Source organism: Eptesicus fuscus, chromosome 10, assembly GCF_027574615.1.
Source record: "Eptesicus fuscus isolate TK198812 chromosome 10, DD_ASM_mEF_20220401, whole genome shotgun sequence".
NCBI classification, from domain to species: Eukaryota; Metazoa; Chordata; class Mammalia; order Chiroptera; family Vespertilionidae; genus Eptesicus; species Eptesicus fuscus.
This window is the reverse complement of record NC_072482.1, coordinates 74,189,865-74,213,921: the sequence shown is the minus strand read 5'-3', so window position 1 is coordinate 74,213,921 and position 24,057 is coordinate 74,189,865. Positions and strand designations below refer to the sequence as shown.

At 39.8% G+C, this 24,057-nt stretch overlaps 1 protein-coding gene across 1 annotated transcript in view; it reads left to right on the top strand.

Annotated features, from left to right (window-relative positions):
* The window catches only part of PDE7B (phosphodiesterase 7B), a 130,276-nt gene that overhangs the window by 46,339 nt on the left and 59,880 nt on the right, over positions 1-24,057 (top strand). The window contains exon 2 of the mRNA XM_028141679.2: positions 13,146-13,229. Coding sequence (XP_027997480.1) covers positions 13,146-13,229 — 84 coding nt within the window. The remainder of the gene's footprint in view (positions 1-13,145; positions 13,230-24,057) is intronic.

The following is a 24,057-nucleotide window of genomic DNA, read 5'->3' as shown; positions in this document are numbered from 1 at the left end:
TTGATCCCAGTGTGGGACATGCAGGAGGCAACCAGTCAATGATTCTCTCAAATCATTGATGTTTCTATCTCTATCTCCCTCTCCCTTCCTCTCTGAAATTAATAAAAATATTTTAAATAATAATAATTATACATGAATATAATAGACTTATAATAGATACTCTGTGAACATTGATTGAAAAGATTATTGTTTACTTATCATCTCCAAAAGAATTATTTCAATACATTTGGGTCAGCTTTTCAGTTCCAGTTCTCAGATTAAAATCATGGATTTGGACATGAAGAATTACTTCCTTGGGTTTAATGTTCACAAGAGGAAAGTGGTATAGTACAATTCATGAAAAATGGAATTCTGGGATAATTAGACTTTAATTTCAAAAAGTGAGATATTTATGTTGCCATCAAAATAGATTCTAAACGTCTATAAGGACAGAAAACTCAAAAAGACAAATTTATTATAATATTTATTCATTCAGGTAATTCAGACATTGTTTTCCCAATGATGGCTAAGACATCCTTTTGGGGTTTGTAGATAAGAAACATAGAAATCACATTATATTAAGATCACAAAATATCTCAGTAATCAAGAATAGAGAGGTTTACCTAAAGAAGCCAATGAGAGTGAACAGAAAGTTCTCTGATAGATTCGAATATTTTAAAAACATTAATAACATGCGCAAAAGACAGAGGAGGGTTCATCTAACCAAAGGCAAACACAAATGTGTGATGCAAACCAGTAATAAAGATCATTTTTAAAGGTTTTATTAAAATGCTCCTTAAAGAACAAAGGACTGGCCCATGGTCTAAGAAAGTGGAAAAGCATTAAATGCAGCAGAAGACTAAGAGAAGGCAGTAAAAGCCTAGTACCCATTTCTTGTCTTTCTTCTTGTCAAAAAGAATAAATTCAAAAGAAGAGGTACAGCTTTGTTTTTAAAAAGGGTCAGTGTAGAGGACTGGAATGGGAGCCAAAGAAAGTGAAAAAATAGACAAAATAAAAACAAGGGCAATTTTGCAAAAATTCAAGTTTTTGGGTCGAGTGAGTTATACTTCCAACTATTTGCAGATATATTTGCTAAACTCCTGTCAATAATCCTGGTGGAATTATGGAGAACAGGAAAAGTGTCAGAAAACTAGAAAAAGGCAAAAGTTGTCTGAATTTTATTTGGTTAAAAAAAAAAACATCAAATGACCTCTGTTTATAAAGTAGCTCCTCTTCAGTTTAGCCACCAAGTTTAGTTACGATGGCTATGTAAACAAACAGGGACGGAGTGTATTCAGAGTACAGCAGAGTTCTGATTGGGCAGGTTAATGTATGATTCAGTCAATCCTATCATGAGTGAGGTCCAGTCACCCAAGTGTAGGTTTCAGGGACTGTTCCTGCAGTAGCCAGTGCAGCTTGAGTTTTATATTTTATCTGCTTCCTAAAGAGTCCTATACCTGCAAGGTCTCTCCTCCAAGTATGTATCCTGCGAAAAACAGTTTAATTAATTTTAGAGATAATATTAAATACTGCAAAATGCACCTCTTACCAAAATACATGTGCTTGTATCTTATATACTTATAAAATTGATGTTAACTGAGTAAATGAAGTAGCCATATGGCCATGTGCCATGATCCATTTTCTGTCTTCTTTGTGAAGCCAGGAGAATATTTATTGTGGTATAGCACCCTTTTCTAGAGAGGGGCCTGCACACTCAGGCCCTAAGAGAGTGCCTACCCTGCTGTGTGATAAAACCACCTGTGGGACAGTGGGGATAAGGGGTCACACAGTAACAGCCTTGGTGACTGACTAAATTTACCATAACATAGGACCTGGGTTATAGGAAAAGATAGCATATTCATTTTGGGATCTATCCTATATAATAAAGCCTAATATGTTAAGTTTCCAGTCATCCAGTCAACCAATCAAAGCATAATATGCTAATGATATGCTAAGACGGCTCAACCACTCGCTATGACATGCACTAACCACCAGGGGGCAGACGCTCAATGCAGGAGCTGCCCCCTGGTGGTCAGTGAGCTCCCACAGGGGGAGCGCCACTCAGCCAGGAGCCAGGCTTACAGCTGGAGAGCACAGCGGCTGTGGTAGGAGCCTCTCCCACCTCCGTGGCAGCGCTAAGGATGTCCCACTGACATCTTAGGGAGTGGGCGTAAGCCGTCAGCCAGACATCCCCCGAGGGCTCCCAGACTGTGAGAGGGTGCAGGCCAGGCTGAGCAGACACACACCCGCCTCCGTGCACAAATAGTTAAATGTATAAAGTTCCCCAACACTCTAGTCTCAGCAGAGAAGCCAGTGAGAACCTTTAAGAATATTAGTCAGATCATGTCACTCTCTCATTTAAAACTTTCTTATGACTCCCGTTTCTCTCTGAGTCCCTAAACATCATTTGTCATCTGTCTGCCCTCATCTCTTCCCACTTGCCCCACACTCTCTCTGCTTCTGAGTGCTGGGCTCCCTGCTGTTTCTAGAACATGCCCACGTTTGTTGTGGTCTTATGCTTGCTATTCCCTGAGCCTGAAACGCTCCTCCCAGATGGTTTTGTGGCACCTCCCACATTTCATTCAAATCTGTTCCCTGTCACCTTAGAGCAGTCTTTAAATAAACAGACCCTCCTTTATTTAAACTGTAGTCCTCTCCCCATCCAGGCCACCCAGCCCTCCCTGGCCCCTTCCTTGCTTTATTTCACCCACAGCACCCACCTCATGTCCCTATAGACAATTTACTTGTTGGTTTTATTGTATATCTCTCCCCACTAGAAACTGAGCCTCATGAGAGCAGTCATATCTTGTCTGTTTTGTTCGCTGCTATATTCCCAGCACCAAGAACAGGGACTGGCACATAGTAGATATTCAGACACATATCTGAGGAATAAGTGAATAAATATCCAGTTGGTCTGTAACCCAAAAATGAAATTCAAACCTGAGCTGTAGACTTAGTCATATAGGATAAGAATGCAAGGAGTGATGGTACCAGAGAAGAGAAGGTAGAGGACCTCTCAGCTCCTCCCAGTGCTAAGATTTTAACCTACATATTACACACACACACACACACACACACACACACACACACACACACACACTCATATTCACTCACCCACTCACACAAAATCTCCATGTAGAACTATATGTAAGTCTTTTCCCCAAAACAGTCATCTTAGAAAATACTTGAAAAAACACATTTTGTGGACAACTGTGTTTGGGAAAGGCTGGATGAACTCACCTTCTCAGATATTCACAGTGAACATTAATATATTGAAGAATCTGAAAGATCTCACATGTATTAGTCAGTGTCCTCCAAATAAATGGCTGACTAATACAGATTTTGGTACCAAGAGTGGTTCCAGAGAACAGAATCTTAAGGATTTGTCTTCTGAATTGGTTTCAGATTTTTTAGAACTGAATCTCTAATCTGGTTAGATTTAAAGATACTAACTACTTTATTTCCCATAGTAAAGAGAGCACTGATAGTCCATGTGGTCATAATACCAGTATATACAAAATATCAACATAGGGTACTCCTAATCAACCCTTATACTAGTAATCTTACAAGTTTCTGGGTAACCATGTAGGTATTTCCTTTGAGCATTTTTATCACACTAACAAGTATAATGAGATTTGCTGATGGCTCCTAATGTTGCTGAAGAAAGTAGGGAAAGAAAAAGTTGAGCTAAGGGATTTAGATTTCTACCTGAAGTGTTGCATAAATGACTGGAAAGTTTCTATGTCTGCTCTGAAAGAGATTCATTTCCTACAGCTTCAGAGCTGTGATTTCTGAAAACCAAGCCCAGAATCTCATCCTGCTAGTGGCTGGATTACAACACAAATTGATTTCCCAACATGGCAAGTGGTCTACTGTTAAACTGAGGGCATTGATTGGATGAAATGGGATCCTGAAAAGTGGAATGAGGACATGAAGCCCCTGATGAAGCGGGAATTTTAAAACCCTCAATTCTGATGAGCCTTCTTTGCCAGTAAAAGCAGCCTCTTCACCTATCATAAGAATACACCACAGACTTGGGGTGTCTTAAACATCAGAATTTGGCTTTCTTACAGTTCTAGAGGTTGGAAGTCCAAGATCAAGGTAGCAACATATTTGGTTTCTTCTGAGGCCCCTCTCCTTGGCTTACAGATGGCCACCTTCTTGCTGTGTCCTCACATGGTCTTTTCTCTCTGCTGTGCATCCCTGGCATCTCCTCATGTATCCACATTTTCTCTTCTTAAAAAACCACCAGTCAGACTGGATTATGACCCACCCTAATGGCCTTAATCGCCTCTTTAGAGAACCTATTTCTAAATAGAGTCACATTCTGAGGTACTGAGGGTGAGGGTTTCAACATATGAATGTGAGCAATGGGTGGGGGTTGGGAAAATACAATTTAGCAGATAACTTGCAATTTTTTTAAGTTTAATTTTGTTAAACCTCTATGTTTCCCAAGAATATTTGACTATAGCACACTTAATTCACATTTTAATTACATATCAAAAAAGTAATGTTATTCACTTCGAATACACTCTAACACTGACCTAGACTTAAATAGCAATATCAATATTATTTATACAATATATACAGGATAATACAATGTAGAATTTATATAATATGTAGTATAATATATGCTTAATATTTACATAGCAATATCAATAAGAATATTCTTTTTAAAAATATTTTTTTATTGATTTTAGAGAGGAAGGAAGCGGGAGAGAGATAGAAACATCACTGATGAGAGAGGATCATCGATCGGCTGCCTCTTGCACACCCCACACTGGGGGTCGAGCCCGACACCTGGGCATAAGCCATGACTGGAATCAAACTGTGACCTCCTGGTTCATAGGTCAACACTCAATCACTGAGCCACACCTACAAGGCAGAATATTCTTAATAATAAAACTTTATTACAAAGTGATTGACAAAGCACTTTTATCCATGTGATTTCATTTGATTCCTACTTTTTGTGAGGTATACAGGCCAGATATCATTGTCCCTAATTAGCAAAACAGAAGATTGAATAAAGCCCGGAATGTTTAAGACTTACCAAGTTCATAGAGGTAGTAAATGGCTTCTCATGCTATTGATTTCTTTACTTGGTGAAATAATTTTTAAATCCTATATAATACCTACCCTCCCTTAACATTATACCAAGGCTCTCACTTCCAGTCAAGACATGGACTGTACCATATTAGTTAAGAGCACAGGCTGTGGAGCCAGTCACCCTGGTTTCAAATCTGCCTTCATGCTCACCTGCCCTATCATCTTGAAAAAGCAATTGAACACCTCTATCTCTCATGATATGATATTGACAATAGTACTTATATCTAAAGGAGTTATTGACAGGACTAAATGAGTTAGTTCATGAAAGTAATTCTAACAATACCTAGCACATACTAAATGCTCAATAAATCTTAGCTATGACTATAGAAATATGAGTAACTGGTTTTAATGGCAAAATAACATCCTATAACATGGATATAATATAATCAACTCAGCCATTTCCCTACTGAGTCCAGTTTTTGCCATCTGTTTCCCTTCTGAAAAACAAACAAAAAATGAACAACACTTAGGCTGAAAAGAATCCCAAGTGCCATGTTGGCACAAACTCCTGGAATGAAGAACTCCCAAATACCTCCTGGCTCTGAGCAGACTCCAGCAGTGAGTGTGGTGGCCTGATGCTCCTTCTGAGGTCAGCAGACTTAGTGTGGAAGTCTCCTAAGAACAGGCTATCTCGGGGGACTTTGAGTATTTCCTGCCCGTGATCAGCAACATATTTTCTTGCAGTATTTTGGCAGGTTTGTCCTTGTTCCCAGCCAGAATCAGGAAGTTCAGAAGCACATGAAAACAAACAATACATTAAAACGCTTCTCTCAAATTATTCAAAGTTCAAAAAAACACAAAAAAAATTATTCAGCACTATTAGGACTTGGTTGGTATTTTATCTTATTAATTATATTTATTCTCATTTATGTGCCCATCCTTTTGTCTAAACAAAAACTTTTCTTGGCAATAATTCCCACTAGATATTTTTTCCTTGAAGTATATTTAAGTATAGCAAGTGACTAGACAGGGCATCACTATATTTTGCAAAAATGTATAAGTATTTTCATGACCTGGACTGTTTTATCCTCTGTTTACTTTTCTAATTACTAATATCCTTAGAGATTACTACTGATCTTAAGATCAGCAAGATTTTTTTCCTAAAAATTCCTTCCCTTCATTCCAATGACCATAGTTGGATCAATTGGAAGCCAATACTATAAAGCCAATACTACAAAAAATACTTCTCAAAAATGTACCTACCACTTAGGTTCCATCTAAACATCAGCTCCTTAATAAAACTTTCCCAGTTTCCCAGCTCTACACAATGTCCAAAGGACTCTGCTTCTATTTCTCACTACAGTCGCTCAACTAAGTCCAAAGGACTTCTTTCAGTTATAATTTCACTTACCCTTTCAGCAAGCTCTATGTGAAAACCATTCCCTCCCTCTTGAGTGACTCTCTTCCACGACATAACAAGCTTCTAGATGTCCTCCCATTTCAAAGGTGGTCCTTTCTTCATTTATCGACTACTCCTCCAGCAAGACATTCAGTGTTTCAGCTGCTCAGGGCTGGCTTTAGGCCCTATTCACTTCTTACCCCATTTCCTAGGCAACTTCATAACATGCTCACAATTTTATTTGATTTATAAACTTATATCTCCATCTCAGACATTCTCCCTGGGTCTCAGACCCATATGTCCAACAGCCTACTTGACATTTTTGCTTTGAAATCTCAGTAACACTTAAACTCAGTGTGGCCAAAATTGAGTGCATAAACTTTTCACCAAAATCTGGTTCTTCTAGATTTGCCATTTCTGTGATTAGCATAGTCAGTCATCCAGTTATGCAAACCAGAAATCTAGAAATTATCTTGTTACTTCCTTGTCCCTCAGCCCTCATGCAATTCCTCACCACATGCCAATTCTATTCACTTCTCTACCAGTACCATCACCCTTTCCAAGCTACCATCTTTTCTCACATAAACTATTAGAGTGATCTCCTAACGAGTAATTCTTGCCCCACTCCAATCCATTCTCCATACTATCATGGGTGAGGAAGGTTGAGGAGGGGCAGGAATCTCAGAAGACCAGTAACAAAATATGAAAAATAGCTACTGGTTTTTAAGTGCCTACGGTGTGCCAGGCAGTGTGTGTGTGTGTGTGTGTGTGTGTGTGTGTGTGTGTGTGTGTGTGTGTGTGATGTGCATTTATTAAAAAAAAAACAACAACTTTGTTTTGATACAATTCTGGCAATAAAAAGGACTATCCCAGAAATAAGTGAATAATGTATAAGCTTACATTATTTTCCTTACTTAAGGTAAACCCAGATCACATATTCCCTAAAAAAAAACCTCCCCAGATTATTCCCTTTCTTCTCAGTCTTTATAAGAAGACATATTCTTTGTGTTCTTTTAAGTTCTTTTACAGCTTCATAGAATTCTCTTTAGGCATTCCTGCTGCTTCTTTTTCAATACCTTTTTTTATTAGATACCTGTCTTCCTGCTGATGAAAACTGTTTTTCTAATTTTCCCTCTGTAAAACCATCAAGCTAAAGAATGTCTAGCCTGAGTTAAAACCTTCTTTACCTGCTATCTAATATTCATTTTTACAGCACTCAAGTCCCAAAATGCACATTTGTCACAAATACCTAATAATTCTAAGCTAAAGTTGCTACGTCATATTGTATTGCTTAGAGATTCTGACTTGATGAAATTTCCTTTTTCTCGATTTTAATATGAAGATCAAGGTTTTTACAAAGAGAAGGAATAGCTTACATGCATGGAAACCTTTGTTTCCTTTGTTAAAAGTGTGGTTTCTGGACAACTAACTCCTGGTTTCCCTCTTTCCTACACCCAAAGCACTCTCAGGGACAGCCCGGGAACACACAGTTAGTGCAAGAGATCAATGGACAGGAAGCCTCCTACTCAGTCCGGTCAGCACGTAGCCCTTAGTGACCAGACAGGCCCAGACTCACTCAAGAAAGCAAAGTAGGTTTGAAACTCCAGAGGAGGAATTTGGTCCAATCAGCCATCTTGGACCTCATGGGAGCTCATAGCACTGGGAACAGTCATCTCTGCCTGAGTTATCTCCACTGGCTGCCTGAACTGTCCCATAAATCTACAAAGTGATTAAATTACACTCACTTCCTCCTCTTTGTTAGACTAGATAAACATCTTCAGAGAAATAATTCACTTTTCTAATTGAGAGTAGTCATCTGAAATATTCAAAGCTGCCGGCTGGTGAATGTGCTTGACTGAGATTTGGATATCTGGGTTCTCTCTGCCTTCATTTTGCAAGTTTGCAGCAGTGACATGAATTAGTAATGCCTAAGAAAGTTCAAAGGGATACCTTTTGTGAGAGCTTCTCCTCTCCCACTGTATTTGGGCTTGCATCTTTCTCACACTACCACCATCTCATCCTCCTCATCACACCCCTGCTCTGAATATGCCGTGTTCTCTGCCGCCATCACCATTATCCTCTTCATTCGTCTCAGATGCAACTGCTCTGTCCCTTTCCTACCCTCTTCCCCCACCCTGAAGTGACCTTGACACCACGATGGGGCCAGAGTCTGGTTCTAGTCATGTGGCCCGTGTTTCAGCCACTGTAAGTTGTCATCACCATCAGAGTCTCCACTCTCGTTGCCAGTTACATAAGAGGCCACATAACTTCTGCTCCCTAGCACAAGCTTTTATTAAACAGAGACAGCCCGCAAGGCCAAGTGGGCAAGAGGTCCATCCCGGAACCACGTCCCCTGGGAGGGTGAGTGGCTGACTCCAGGTCTTGGTTCCTGGAGCCAGGAGCTCAGCTCGCTGCCTGTGTTTGCAGCCTTAAATACATACTCAAGGACGACATGTTATGTTTTCAGCCTGAAGGGGCAAACGAGGAGCAGCCCTTTCAAAATAAGAATTCCCCTGCTGTTTGTTTCATTTTGGAACACAATGAGAACAGACTGAGGACACGGCTGAGCTGTCAACGCTTCCTACCCTGCTTCCACAGCACCTTTCCTTTGCCAGAAAGAGAGTTGCTTAAGTTAAACAAGGGCCTAATGAATAGTCAAAATAATTGTTTAGCTTGGATATAAGGCCTTAGGTAAATAGATGATTGCCTGAGGCTGAGGCCAGTAAAAGCAGTCCAGCAGGACGCCACTTGTTCTGTTCTTCGGACACCAGCCAGTGGCCTCTGCTCCTCCGGGGGCTGTTGTTACTGAATTATTTCTCTCTTCCCACAAGCATATTGAAGCAATTTAGTATCCAAAGGGTTTCATGAAAGCAAGGGGAAGGAGCAAGATCTTTCTATATTATAAATATATACTTAAAACCGTAATTTTACCATATTAGAGTTTCAATGAAATGAAATGCTCAAGATATGGAATGTTTAGTGTGTTGGAGAATGTCTAAAATGCATTGTTAGCCCACTTAAAATTGTCCTGCCTCCTGCTTTACTAGTTTTTAACTATAATTGAATCCTTTTCTAAAACAGCTACTTACTACATGTAAAGGTCATTATTAGATTTATGAGTAATTCTTTTCAAGACCGGAATTGTAGTTATAGACAGTATAAGCACTGAGAGGAAACTTTCAGGTTTGGGTTTTGTAATTGTTGTTGCTGTTTATTTGTTTTGTTTGTTTGTTTAGGGATCTTTGCTATCAATTTACTGCATGGTTATTTGTCTTTTTTTCCAAAAGTGAGGTTGCATCATGAAAATTCTACTTCATTAAGAGCTTGAGTAAATTAGTTGCCAGGTAATTTCAGTTTTGCTGAATAATTGCTTCCCATTTCTCATTTGAAAATAACAGATGCTTTGTTGATCCAGAGCAGGATCTGGTTGTCTGATTCTATAGCCCATATCCCTGGACCGCTATTCGAATAAACAACATCCATCTGATCGACTCTCATATTCATCAAGGGAGTAGATTGCCCTGGTATTCAGTTTCCAGGATTCATGACGAATATATAGTTGGTTTATTGGCAAAGAGTAATCAAAGGCTACATTTGGATAATAAAAAAATAATGCTTAATTGGTTATATAATTTTTTTTATCCTGATAATCTGGAAGAATGGGTAAGAAAATGGAGTTTGGAGCCAATTCTGAGTTTGAGCTCAAGCTCCATACTTATTCGCTCTATGATCTCAGACAAATCATCAAATTTCCATTGCCTTTAGTTTCCTCACCTGCACAATAGTCTAATAATCATACCTACCTCATTGGGTTGTTGGGTAAATGATATGAGAAAACATATGTAAATTACTGAGCACAGTGTAAGTATTCGTACATATTAACTATCATCTTATTTTCATGCACCTTATAATTTCTTCACAACAACCCCTTAGAACAGGCAAAACTGCTATAATTATTCTAATTTGAATATTAGAAAACTGGACCTCAGAATGGTTCTTAATTTTCCCTAGGTCACCCAATATGGTGAAATGCTGATCCTCTCAGTAACAGGAGTTCCCTGCTTCCTAGCATGTCACTCTCTTTTTATCAATTCTGCCTCATGGTTCTGTCGCCTGTCAGTTTCTCTAAAGTCTTACATGGTAATGGGCCTCCTCTGCCTTATACTCTCAGATGGACAAATGGAATAAATTCTGGCAGAGTTCTTAAAATGTACATTAATATTATACAGAAGTTTTCTGGGAACATAGTGTTCTCAGGACAGCAAAACCAGGAGAACTCTTTGGTAATAATGAGAAAAAAATACTTGTGGAGAAATGATTTCCAGTTGGTGAGCCTGAAACGCGTAGGAGAAGCCCAAAAGGATGACACAACAGGTCAGTAAATCCATAAGCCAGCCAGGCTTTGTAAACCAAATTAACATGGTCTCATCTATGCACAGTTTTTCAAGTATATGTCTAGCTCACTATCCTTCATAAAATATAAATTCATTTACAGACAGTGCTGAATTTGTTATATCATTTTTAAAAATAATTTTTATTGATTTTAGAGAAGAAGGGACAGGGAGAGAGAGACAAAATATCAAATTATGAGAGAGAATCATTGATCAGCTGCCTCCTGCACGCCCCTCACTGGGAGTGGAGCCTGCAACCCAAGCATGTGTCCTGACCGGGAATCTAACCATGACCTCGTGGGATATAGGTCGATGCTCAACCACTGAGCCAAGCCGGCTGGGATGTTACATAATTTTAACATGCTATCCTGTTGGCTATTAAAAATACAGCTTCTAGCATGAGCAGTCTGTGATTTTTTTGTTTTCATTTTAAAAACCAGCTGTGCCCACTCTATAAGGTTAGAAACCAATGGTATTGAGGAGAGAGCTCTCTGCCTATGAATTTTAACAACTTAGATTTAAGGACTATCTCTACTAATTATAAGTTTAAAGCACTATAAACTCAGGGAGTCAATTAAAGTCAATAGACATCTACTGAGTGCCTTTAAGGGACCTGAGCTTTGAGCCGGAGTTAGGAGAGTGAGTAACAGTCCTTCACTTTCTTCTCTGAGCCTCTATTTTTCTCACCTATAAAGTAAGTAGAATAATAGTGACTCTCTTCACAAAGCTAATGTGAGGGTCTAATGAGATTAAACCAGAAAAAGAATATACTGTGAGGTTTGTGAATATGCTTTGTAAACTCTTTAGAGATTTATAAACAGAGGGGGCTCAAGACAACTGCTGAGAAGTAAACCCTTCAACTCTATTGACCATCCACCCCCATGAACTTATCAAATGCTGACAGCATTCCCTAATTTGATATCATCTTATATTTATACTTCAAATATTATTTTCCATATCTTCCCTTCTCCCTCTTCACTATACTCCATAAATTATAATATTCTTTAACATCAATATGTCACTACAGTATCAGATTATCACTAAATAAGGCACCAATATAGAATTCAAAGTAGAGAATAGCCCAAGGCCTCAGAGCTTGCAGTTTATAAGCCCAGGTACACACAAGGCCCATCTGTGAGGGCTATTTTAAACATTGTCAATTGCATGGGTTATGGCCTATGAGGATCTCACCCAATTACTAGTTAACCCCAAGAGTTAGAAAGACTTGTTCTTCCTCTTCACTCATAGGCTGAGGCCACAGTATCACCTCATGTCAGGGAAAGAGTGGGTCATGGGAGAGGACCCCATTATTCATGGTTCCGATGTTCAGAAATATATTAGGTCTTATGTACTTGTACCTCTCTTCTGATTTCATGTTGTATGTACTAATTGGGAATTTGGTCTTTCTATTTATTTTTGTCACTTAGAATCTGCTAAGTACTAGACAATACACAAAGAACGATGGAGAAAAGCAGAACATGTAATACGAGTAATCCCTACTTTGCAGGACTGTGTAAGAAAGTAAATGCAGCATTTATTGCCAGGCAGCAAGTGTTATTTTATACTCTCCAGCCAATGACACCTTGAAGTGAGGCAATGAAGGCTCAGAGCCTGCTTAATCCAAGGTCTACATTATTCTAAAGTTCAGGCTCCCTCCACTCTACCTCAGTACCGCCCTTCATCTGGAAAGCAGGACACACCGAAAAGGAAAGTGAACACAGGCATTAAAATAAACCTACAAATAAGTAGTAGAAACTCTATAGACTATTCTATGTCCAAGGGGGGGATGTGTCTGAAGTGCCTGGAGCTAGGCTAGCCTTCCTCTGAGCAGATTCTGAAACAGATCAATGATACAACCTGGGGAACCAGGCAAGTGGACGCCAGTCAGAAAACAGTTGTGCTAGGTCCAAGAGGAGTGACCCTGGGTAATCAAATGTCTAATAAGAATAAAAGCTCTAATCCCAGCACACCATTTGTCCTTCCAAATTAGGATGCTTCGTCTTAATGACCCTTGGAAGGATAAAAAAGCTATGAAAACTTTGTAAATTACTATAATTTTCACAGTCCCATCTTCCAGGCAAATTATAAAAGAGAACTTCCAAACCCTCTGCTTCCTTTCTTAGTTTTGCCAAGTTCATTAGGCTCAGCATTCATTAAATATCCCTTTGTACATGGCACTCTCTGAAGCAAGATGAATGGAAATCATGTTTTCTCCTGATATTTTGTGTTGGTTCCAGTGACATAAGTGGGTAAGAGGATTTACAGAGGAAAAGTGAATAAATACACTTGGCAATGTTTGCAAACATTTGTTTGGACCTTATGTTTTCTAGGAGATGTACGACTAAGGGGTCAGACGGGGGTTCCTGCTGAACGCCGCGGCTCCTACCCATTCATTGACTTCCGCCTACTTAACAGTGAGTAATCAAGTGTACCTGGAAAGGAACAAATGTTTTCTTTTTTGAAAAAAAAAAAATCTAACTTCCCTCTGAACTTCAAAACCCTCTGAGGTCTGCCTTCCTTCCTCCATCTCTTCCCTCCCAAGTGGAAATTAACCCTTTGTCTTTAGATTTTCTCACTAGTGAAGTAATTCTGGCTCTGCCCTCACAGAGATTGGGGGGGGGGGGGGTTGTCAAATGAGATCATGTCAGTTTTTAAAATATATATGTAACTCTTAAAAGTGAAGTCCTACACAAGGAAACTCTTGTTTTCATTATCCACCATATTCTCTCTACCTTCAGCCATTAGACTACACAAAATTCTATAATTTTATAATTTATATAAAAATATATGTAAAATAAGGAAACCTATTCTAGAGCTTCCCTTAGTAATCTACCCAATATTGATTCTTCCTTCTTTGTCTAATCTAAATCCCTGTGGTTCATTCTTCAGTTTCTGACAAAAACCCTTCACCACAGTGAGGTCCTTTTAGTCTGCATTTGCCACTTCCTCCACTATGACTACCTCAAAAGTTCATTTATTTCTACCTTTCCCCTTCATATATCAGTCCTCACTTGGAGTTTTGCTCCACCTTTGGTTCATAATTCTCTTAATCTCAAATTCCTTTGGCAATCCAAACCAGTGACCAGTCACTCCTCCAGATTTCCTGTCTCCTATCATAATCCTTCTTCACTTTGGACTTGGAGGTGGGGTAGAAAGTGGATAAATCTCACAGTTTGCTCCAAGGTTTTCAGTGTTTGGTTCTCATATCACTTCCAATCTATAAATTTCAAAGTTCTGGGTTGTACCCACAGAGTATTACTTTCCTTTGGCATAAACAAGTTCAGCTAAAGAGGTAATTTGATTTACCTCGACCCTTGGAAATTACTAGGAGAAATTAGAACTGGCTATTTCTGATCCTTAGATCCTCAAAAGGCCAACAGGAGATGGATTTGTTTTTATTTCTGTCTTGTTAACCTGCCGTATCCATGTGCAATATCTGTTTTCTCAGTGTTTCAGGGGCACAGAGACTTGGACTAATCTTTTCTATACTAGAGACAACCTCCCCAACCCACACCCCACATTTTTGAAGAACTGAGTCCCTGACCAATTCGATATTGAATACAGCTTGTGGGAGCTCTGACAGTTCCTCTTACCTCTCCTATGACGCTGAGTGGGCTGTGTCCCATCGAAGTTACCCCGTTGATCGTCTCTAGTTTGTATGAGTTTGCAGGTCCCAGGCATATGTTCCATCACGCAGGGTGGGTATGAGCCTGGGGCCCAGTTCACTTTCTCATATAGATCAGAACTCTCAATGGCATCACATACTGAATGTCAGAGAGAGAAAATGACCAAAATGCCTCTTTTCAATAGTAGATATGATATTATATCATGTTTTGTAATATAAAGTGTAAACAAATTTGGAAAATTGGTAATACTTCTTTTTACAATTCCAAGGTTCCAAATTATTTAAAAAATATTTATTTATGTATGTATTTTAACGTTAATAACAACTGCTAATGGTGGTCACATTTGCCAATGGGATTATGGAATATTTTGCTTCGACATCAAATTCTGTAACCTAGAATATGTTTTTTTACAATTAGCTTGTTTTACTTTTCTAAGCTGAAAAAAACCGGAACAATATAGATAAATATAAACAGAACCTCAATGCAGGTAATATTTCACTGTTATTCACCATATACCACATCATGTACAAGCAGGTACCATCTGGTCACCTCTCTACTGTAGATCCTTCGGGAAGTGCCTAATTAGTGCCTGGACCCAACCCCGCCTCCTTCCCCTGGCCCAAGGTACTCTCTGCCCCTCCACTCCCAGTTCACCCCACCTGTTGCTCATGCCCTCTACCCGATGAGTGACACTGTTGTCTATCCATCCTGAAATCCTCTTTCTCCTCTGCTCAGCACTCCACTCTGAAGAACTCTTTCACTCTCTTTCCCAGGAACACATGCAAAGGAATACTCATTAACCTTTATTGTATTGTGCTTTATAAATGGTCTCCATTTTTTCTCCCTCCGTGTATAAAACACATCCCTAATCTATTTCAATCTAATTCAGGATCTTAAAGGATTTTCTCTTTATAGTTAATGAGCTCCCAATATCTATTGTTAACTTACCAAATAGATTAAAGTATCCCCTCAAAAAGATTATATTAAACTAGTGACCCAGTGCACGAAATTCATGCACATTAGAAGGGAATTAATTAGAGGAGATATTTTAATATTGCTATTTGCCCTTTCTCTATAATAGAAGTGTCAGAGATGAAAGAAAATTAGTAAAATGTATATGAAAATCTCCCTCCTGTCAGAGTCTGGGGCATGCCGAGGGACCTAGAGTCAAGTCCCCACCCATCACCCATATGTGCTTCAAAAACGCAGGAGACACAGACCCGGCTGGCCCCACCCCCATTGGGTGAGACCCATACCCATTGGGCCAGCCCCACCCCTGTCAAGCCCCTCTGGATGGGGGGGGGGGGGGTGCAGCCTCAGGTCCCCCAGCCCAGCGCTCGAGCAGGGGGTGCGGCCTGAGGTCCCCTGTTGAGCCCTGCCAGGCAGGGGGCGCGGCCTGAGGTCTCCCGTCAAGCTCTGCAGGGTGGGGGCATGCCTGGGCTCCCTCACCCCGGCCAGGTGCCATGCAGCCTCAGGTCCCTGCTGTTCAGTTGTGACGTTACAGCGTCCCAGCTAATTTGCATGTTCCTCTATTATATAGATAGATGACTATAAATGTCATTAGCTCCTTCCTTACATTTAGCTGAACAGCTCAGATAGTACTGAAGCCTCTGAGAGTCTTCCTTTCTGGGGCATTATCCATTTCATTGTCTAATGCCCCAAATACCTTGTTAGGGTGATTAGAACCAGTAACATTACTGTGGTCACTCTCCACAATTTCCTAACTTAGCCTTCAATTAAACAGCTTGTTAGTAGGTAACAGAAGGTGTATGGATATCTGTGTTATGTACAGTCACATAATGAGATTTAATATAGGTCATATCTCCTGCTACTTAATGTGCACTCTCTTTAATTCTTAGTCATGTTTTTGTTGCAGTTTGCCTGAGTTGTTAGTGTGCTTTCTGCCTAAAGGGAAACATTTTAAACATAACTTTATAAAGATTTTAGAATAAATGCCTAAGGAACATTTTCTCCTAAAACTTTCCTTTTACTAACAAAGCGTGAGTGCAATTCTACACAGAAAGTACCTCACTAGTTTAAAGTGAGTTTTTAAATATCATTTTCCATAATTTTGAGTCATTTTTTCCCAAGTATAGGCAGAGATACAAGACTTCATTTTCCTCAGGTGCTTTCAGTTTTGCTAGCATTTGTTGGACTTATTTTTTAAACCATTTGTAAGAAAATCTGAATTACCATGGCCTCTATTCCCTGTGTCCTGCATCCCTGAAACCTTCCTTCTAATATGCTTCATGAAACCCACATGGCTGCTATTCCCTGTCCAGAATGTTCCTGGGTGTTTGCCCTCTGTTATCCACCTCAATATATGCCTTGAATGGTTGGAACATGCACAACAAAAATGTACATTGAATAGTAAGGCCCATTGAACATTTCCATTGGTCCCTATAGCCATGGCCCCTACTTGTCACAGCAGATCAAGAAATGTCAGAATTAATATCTAAAATAACTTTCCTTCTATCAGAACAAAGTTTCTAAATATTAGATCAGGGGTGGGAAAACAGCAGCTAATGCACCAAATCTGTGCCCCTATCCCTGCCTGTTTTGTAAATAAGATTTCTCATTGCAGTGTTCTTTATAATAGCCAAGATTTGGAAGCAGCCCAAGTACCCATCAGTAGATGAGTAGATAAAAAAGCTGTGGCTCATTCACACAATGGAATACTACTCAGCCATAAAAAAAGAAGGGACTCTGCCCTGGCCAGTTTGGCTCAATGGATAGAGCGTTGGCCTGTGAACTGAAGGGTCCCAGGTTCGATTCCAGTCAAGGGCAAATGCCCAGGTTGCGGGCTTGATCCCCAGTTGGGGGCATGCAGGAGACAGCCACTCAATGATTCTCATCATTGATGTTTCTCTCCCTCTTCCTTCCCTCTCTGAAATCAATAAAAGTGTTTTTAAAAAAGGAAGGAAATCTTACCTTTGTGACAGCATGGATGGACCCAGAGAGTATTAGACTAAGTGAAATAAGCCAGTTAGAGAAAGACAAATACCATATGATCTCACTTCTATGTAGAATCTAATGAACAAAATAAACTAACAAAATATAAACAGACTCATAGATACAGAGAACAGACTGGCAGCTCTCAGAGAGGAGGGGGTTGGGGGGCTGGGTGACAAAGGTGAAGAGATTAAGAAAGAAAAAAAAAACAATAGACACAGATAACAGTAAGGTGACTGCCAGAGGGAAAGCGGGGAGGGAGGTAAAAGAAGGTAAAGGGGAGATAAATGGTGATGGAAGCAGACTTGACTTGGGGTGGTGAATGCACAGTACAATATACAGATGATGTATTATAGAGTTGTACACTTGAAAACTGTGTAATTTTATTAACCAATGTCACCCCAATAAATTCAATAAAGAAAATTTTAAATAACCTGGGGAAAAAAGCATCTATTGGAACACAGCCATGCCTATTTGTTTACATATTATCTGCAGCTTCTTTCACTCTATGATGGCAGAGTAGTAACAACAGACACCATATGGCCCATAAAGCCAAAAATACTTACTATATGGCCTATACACCAAAGTTACCAACCCCTAACTTAGATTTTTAAACAGAACTTACAAGATTTTATGACATCTACATAGGCACATTCAGTCCAGTCTATTTTTCTTTGTTAATATCACTTTTTTTCTTTTCAATTTCAGTGCCATTATTTTACTTTTAAAAATGGACTCACGTTGACTAAATTAAATGAGACAGACGTATAAACAAAAAGGGCACCTCTCTTACTGATCCAGATTTTATATATATATAATTGATTTCAGAGAGGAAGGGAGAGGTGAAGAGAGATAGAAACATCAATGATGAGAAGGAATCATTGATAGGCTGCCTTCTGCTTACCCGCAACTGGGGATCAAGCCCACAACCCAGACATGAGCCCTGAGAAGGAATTGAACCATGACCTCCTGGTTCATAGGTCGATGCTCAACCACTGAGCCATGCCAGCTGGGCCTGATCCAGATTTTAGATTCCACAATTATAATTTCTAATTTCACAATTTTTTCTGGAAGAGATATCCCTTTCCCCATATTTTTGAGGGCACAGTACTACAATGCCCATGTACTTATTGTCCACATAATAGGTGACAATATATACCTGGTTGCCTGGCATAGTTCTAGTTTGCACCTGTTGTCCAGGCATATTTATTAATAATGCCACCTTTCACTCCCAAATCCTGGCTTGAGCAATAAATTACAAGGCCAATGGATAATGTAGTTTTTCCCCCAAAAGACCACTTGGAGACAACACCTTTCACATGTCACCTGCATTCTAGAAATGAAGATGAGAAAATCTTCCTAATGATATCTATCCAGATCCATCCATTTGTCCATTAACATATATGTAAGATAAAGTTACTTGTTAACAGCCAGTTGCATTTCCTGTTAATATTTCAGGCAATTTAAAAAAGGGACATCTATATGAATTTTCAGAGGCTTCTCAGGGTAAGTAGCAGGAAACGGTGCCTTCAGCACCATTGTGTGGAACACAGGAATGGTAGGCCTTTAAAGAGGACAGTTATTGCTACACCTGAGTATGGACGGGCAGAGCAGAGGGAGAGAAGAGGTAACAATTTTTTTTTTTCCACATGAGAGAACTGGAGGAGGATAGGAGGAACAGAAATACAATGGCTCTGTTATACCAATAGCAACTTCCTATAGATTTATTTCATTCACTAACTCTGTTGAGGGGGGAAGAGCAACAAGAGAGGAGAACATGTAGAGAAGAGTGTTCAGAGAGGCCTGTGGCCACAGAGGTGAATGTGGCAAAAGCAATCACAATTCTCTGCAGAACAGGTGGCTACAGCGGCTCCTTCATCTTTCTCTCCTGGTTTAATATAATCAGTAGCCTGAATAGATAATGACTAGGTGGAGATGTTCCCGTGGCAACCATTTCAGACCAACAATGCGGTTTCCACACTTGCTCAGCATACGGAGGGGCACACAAAGCCAAAGTTCCCAGTGACTGTGGAGCCTGAGGGAAAGAAGCCACTTCCACTGGAGGCGTCAGAGCATCCATATCAGCGGCCACAGAGGCCTGGGTTCCAGACCAGCCCTGGGCTCGGCAGTAGTGGGTTAATTGGCTATTTGGTTTTCCTGTGGCTCAATTTGCTAATATTGATCTTTAAATCTCTATTCCTCTATAGCTGCCTTCCTAGGCAGGGCCATTTTAGCTACACAAGCATGCGATAATTTTAGTATAGCTACAAAATATTTTCCTTTCCTTATTATTTCTGAAAAAGAACTAATATTTACACACACACACATGCACACACATATGTAAAGGTATAAGTGACCCAGAGACTCAAATGCTCTTTTAAAAGCTGCCATCTAAAACATATTACACCCTTAGAAACACAAAATATAAAATATATCCGTGAAGGATTGTCAACCAACCAGTATGTTACCACCCAGTATGTTACCACCTGGTGCAAAGTGATAGTCCAGCTTAAAGAAAGAGGGGCGATTAGCTTAAAAAACTTCATTTTCTAAGAGTGAGTTCCATGTACTAGGAGGTGATGACAGCTTTTCAGTAATCTTCTTAAAGATAACTTTTCATGTTACCTATGAGAATGAGACCCACACAAAATTCAAAGACCCTAAATTAATAAAACGTTATGGGATGAGATGTTGTTTAAAGGTATAAACTTGTAGCTAGTAGGAAAGTAAGTCCTAAAGATCTAATGCACAGGGTAGTGATTATAGTCAACAGTGCTGTATTATAAACTTACACAATGTTGTAAGTCAAACTATATCTCAATAAAAAAAAATAAAGAGAAAAATAGAAAACAAAATAAAATAAACACATCCTTTAAAAAAATATGATAGGGTGATTTGAAAGAAGTGCACTGAGGGGATGATATCCCACCTTCCTCAAAGCCCTGACCCCCAGCCCTGAGCTCCTCAAGCAGGCAAGGGAGGTGCCAGCTGGGACTGAGACTTCTCATGAGTGCCAAGGTAGCACCCCACAATTTCAAAGTTCAATATTTTCCTTCCTCTAGAAGAAAGGCCAAGCACTGGTTGTGGTTGTGGTGCCTTCTGACTCACCTGGACCATGTTGCATGACGTGTACTCAGGGTTTCTGGCTGCAAGTTCCCCAGTACTTCAGATGCGGAAATGCCAGACCAGTAGGATGGTTAGCCACTGAAATGCCACTACATTGCAGAAGACAGGGCTGATGGTGTCCTCACTGTTTCACTCATTCCTTGTCACTACTCATCAGTGACCTGGGGTTGGCAGTGTTCCAGGAGATACAAAGATGAATGAGGCATAGCCACTGCCTTTGAGCAATATTTAGAGACATAAGCAGCTATATTTTAAGGGATGCAATACATCTATAATACATGCATGTATAATGGTAGTATCCTTAATATGAGAGGCATGTATCTGTGTACAGGATTCAGAGGAGAGATTCATTAACATTGGGAATGTTGAGGAAGGGAATAATTAATTTTGTCTTGGAAAATTGGAGAAGCCTTTCTGGAGGCATTATAACATGATAAATTTCTGAAGCAACAACAGAGTGAAGGACAGCTGTATGCTAAAACCAACTTTTAGGGCTTCAAGATCTAAGGAATCAGGAAAGAGTTGTCAACAATTCTATTCAATTGGGTATAAATTCTACTGGAAAATGAGGTTTTCAAGTAAGAACCAGAGAAGTCAGGAGAGATCATGCAACATACCCAACTGTCTGGGAAAGACCATAGTCACACACACACACACACACACACACACACACACACACACACACACAGAGTTCTAATCTTCTAATGCTAGAACCTAAAACAACCATTGCTTTCTGTTAACCTGGCTGATGTCATTTAACAGATTTATTTTTTATCTGAGTGATGAAAAACAGAAAATTTAATCAGGGAGTCCAATATTTCCTTTGGGTTATTATTTATTCTTTCATTCATTCAACAAATAGAACACCTACTCTATGCCAAGCAGGCCATGAGGCCAAAGTGTCCTGAGCCACATCAATAACCATTGGACTAAGATAACTTTTTTTAATCCTCACCTGAGGGTATGTTTTTATTGCTTTCTAGAGAGAGAGGGAGTGAGAGAAACATTGATGTGTGAAAGAAACATCGATTGGTTGCCTCCCGTAGGTGCCCCAACTGGAGATCACACCCACATGGAATACTATTCAGCAGTAAAAAATAAGGATTTTTACCCTTTGACATAGCATGGAGGAACCTGTAGAGTATAATGCTAAGAAAAATAAGCCAGTCAGAGAAAGACAAGTATCACATGATCTCACTCATATGTGGAATCTAATGAACAAAATAAACTGATGAACAAAGTAGATCCAGAGAAATAGAAGCATGAAACAGACTGTCGGATCTCAGAGGAAAGGCAGGGGTGGGAGGGTGGGTGGGAAGAGATCAACCAAAAAACTTGTCTGCATAAATGTATAACCCATGGACCTAGACAATAGGGTGGTGAAGGCCTGGGGCAGGGAGCAGGGGCAGGATAGAAAGGATCAAAAGGGGAGAAAGGGAGACATTGTAATACTTACAATAAAGCTTTAAAACACACACACACACACACACACACACACACACACACACACACAACCTAGGTATGTGGCCTGACCAGAAATGAACCTGCAACCTCTTGGTATACAAGATGATCCTCCAACCAATTGAGCCACCTGGCCAGGGCTGAAATAACCCTTTATATGACGACTAGCTCTTGTCTCAAACTGCTCTTGATTACAGTTTTCCAGAAATACCAAATGCAAACATTTGAACATTTATTTTTAAGTCAACAAGGATTAGGGGGTAGCCGGGTAGCACCTACCACATCCTATCCCTAGGCTGAGGATTCTGAGTGCTCAAAAGGAAACTTTCAGATATGCCTTCAACTTTCAGATATGCCTCTAGTCTCAAAGACCTAACAACCTCATTACATGGACAAGACAAACACACTCTAAACCAAGAGCCATACAAGAGCATAAATTATCTAGTTCTAAAATAATTCACACCAACAGTAAATCAGAGACAAGAGAAGGCAGAGATTACTGAGGTGCCATGAGCAGAAGAGAGCTTTGTGGTCTGGTGCTGAACTCTGAAAGATAAGGTAGAGTTTTGACTGGTTAACAAATTGTCTAGAGTGAGACTGAGCTGACAAATGGGAGACATTAAGTCACTAAGTAGGAAGAAGGTCCAGAAAGTAGTGAGGTATGTTGGCTAGAGAGAAAATGAAAGTCTTGGAATGCCAAGATAAAGAATTTGAACTTGATTCATTACACAAAGAGGATCACTAGAGAATTCTGAGAAAAAGATGGCCAGGATAAAATAGTGTTTAAGAACATTAACTGACACCCATATGTAGGAGGGACAGACTCAAGGAATCAAGAGCAATGTAAGATTACGGTGGCAATAGAAATAAAGGTATAAATCCAGAGATGATGTGGAGAAGAGGAAATAAAACTCAGTGATACTGAAAGCTCCAAGGATGGGCCTGGCCATCTGAAAAATTAAAGATGAGGTCAATGGTGAGGAAAGTTGAAGGGTGAATAGGGAAAAGATGGTAAACTCATTGGGGACATTTGTTTGCAGTAGAGTCAAGTAGAAATATCCAAGAGAGAGCTGGAAATAAGGTACTGCAGTGCAGCTGGGAGAGGCCTGATTTGGAAGTTTCGCTTGGGAATGACAATCATCCATGATCCATGGCTAGAACAGGTATCACAAAATCAACAACTTCATTGTTTAAGGGCCCCTATAATTTTAGTTTATAATAAGCTTAATTTAGCAAAGCTCAAGACTGTTGACAATAAAGCCCACAAAGAAATAAGTTTCGCCAGCAATTTATTTTCCTCTGTGAGAAACTGTTTAGACTCCACCCTTGCTCCCCACCACCACCACCACCAGCACCACTGTGCGTTCTATTTGGTACAAACATGGCTGCTTGTGTCCTGGCCCAGTGGGTTTGCTAACTCACCTGAATACAGCAAGATAAATGGCAATTTTCTATTGCAGCACTTGCTTTAGTAAAATCCTAACCCAATAGGAGTATTTCTAGTGACTTTTTTTTCATAGTGGCTTCTCTGGATTTCTGGAGACCATAAAATGTAGAGAGAAGCAGGAGTAAATTTTATTTTGATTAAAGTTACCCTATGAGCAACAGAGCTAGAATGACTTGTTTGTTAAATAATATTAAAGTAACCTCATACCCAGAAGCAGGCACAGCCTATCTCTTATGACTTCATTAATAAACAAAATGAGGGTTATGTCACTCTACCTTAAAAGTTTTAGAAGATCTAAAAGACTCGCCATGGTCCCCATTTGACTAGATATATGAAAAAAGTAGAATCTTTTGTGTGTTTCCAAACTGAGATCTCAGAGTTAACACGGAAGATTAAGATCTTGTTTTCTCTCTAGCTAGCAAACCAAATTGCCTTAGGGCTCCTGGGTGGTTTATTACTTATAAGCAACCTTAGGAGGAAGAGCAGTGGAACCGATGCCTGAAGAAAGTGGCAGCAATTAGGGAGAAAGTCCCAAGGGGCAGGTGGCCCATGTCACTGCCCCTGACAACAGCCACCACAACAGCCTTGAGATGGGAGGTGTTTAATCCCAGGTACAGGATGCAGGAGCCA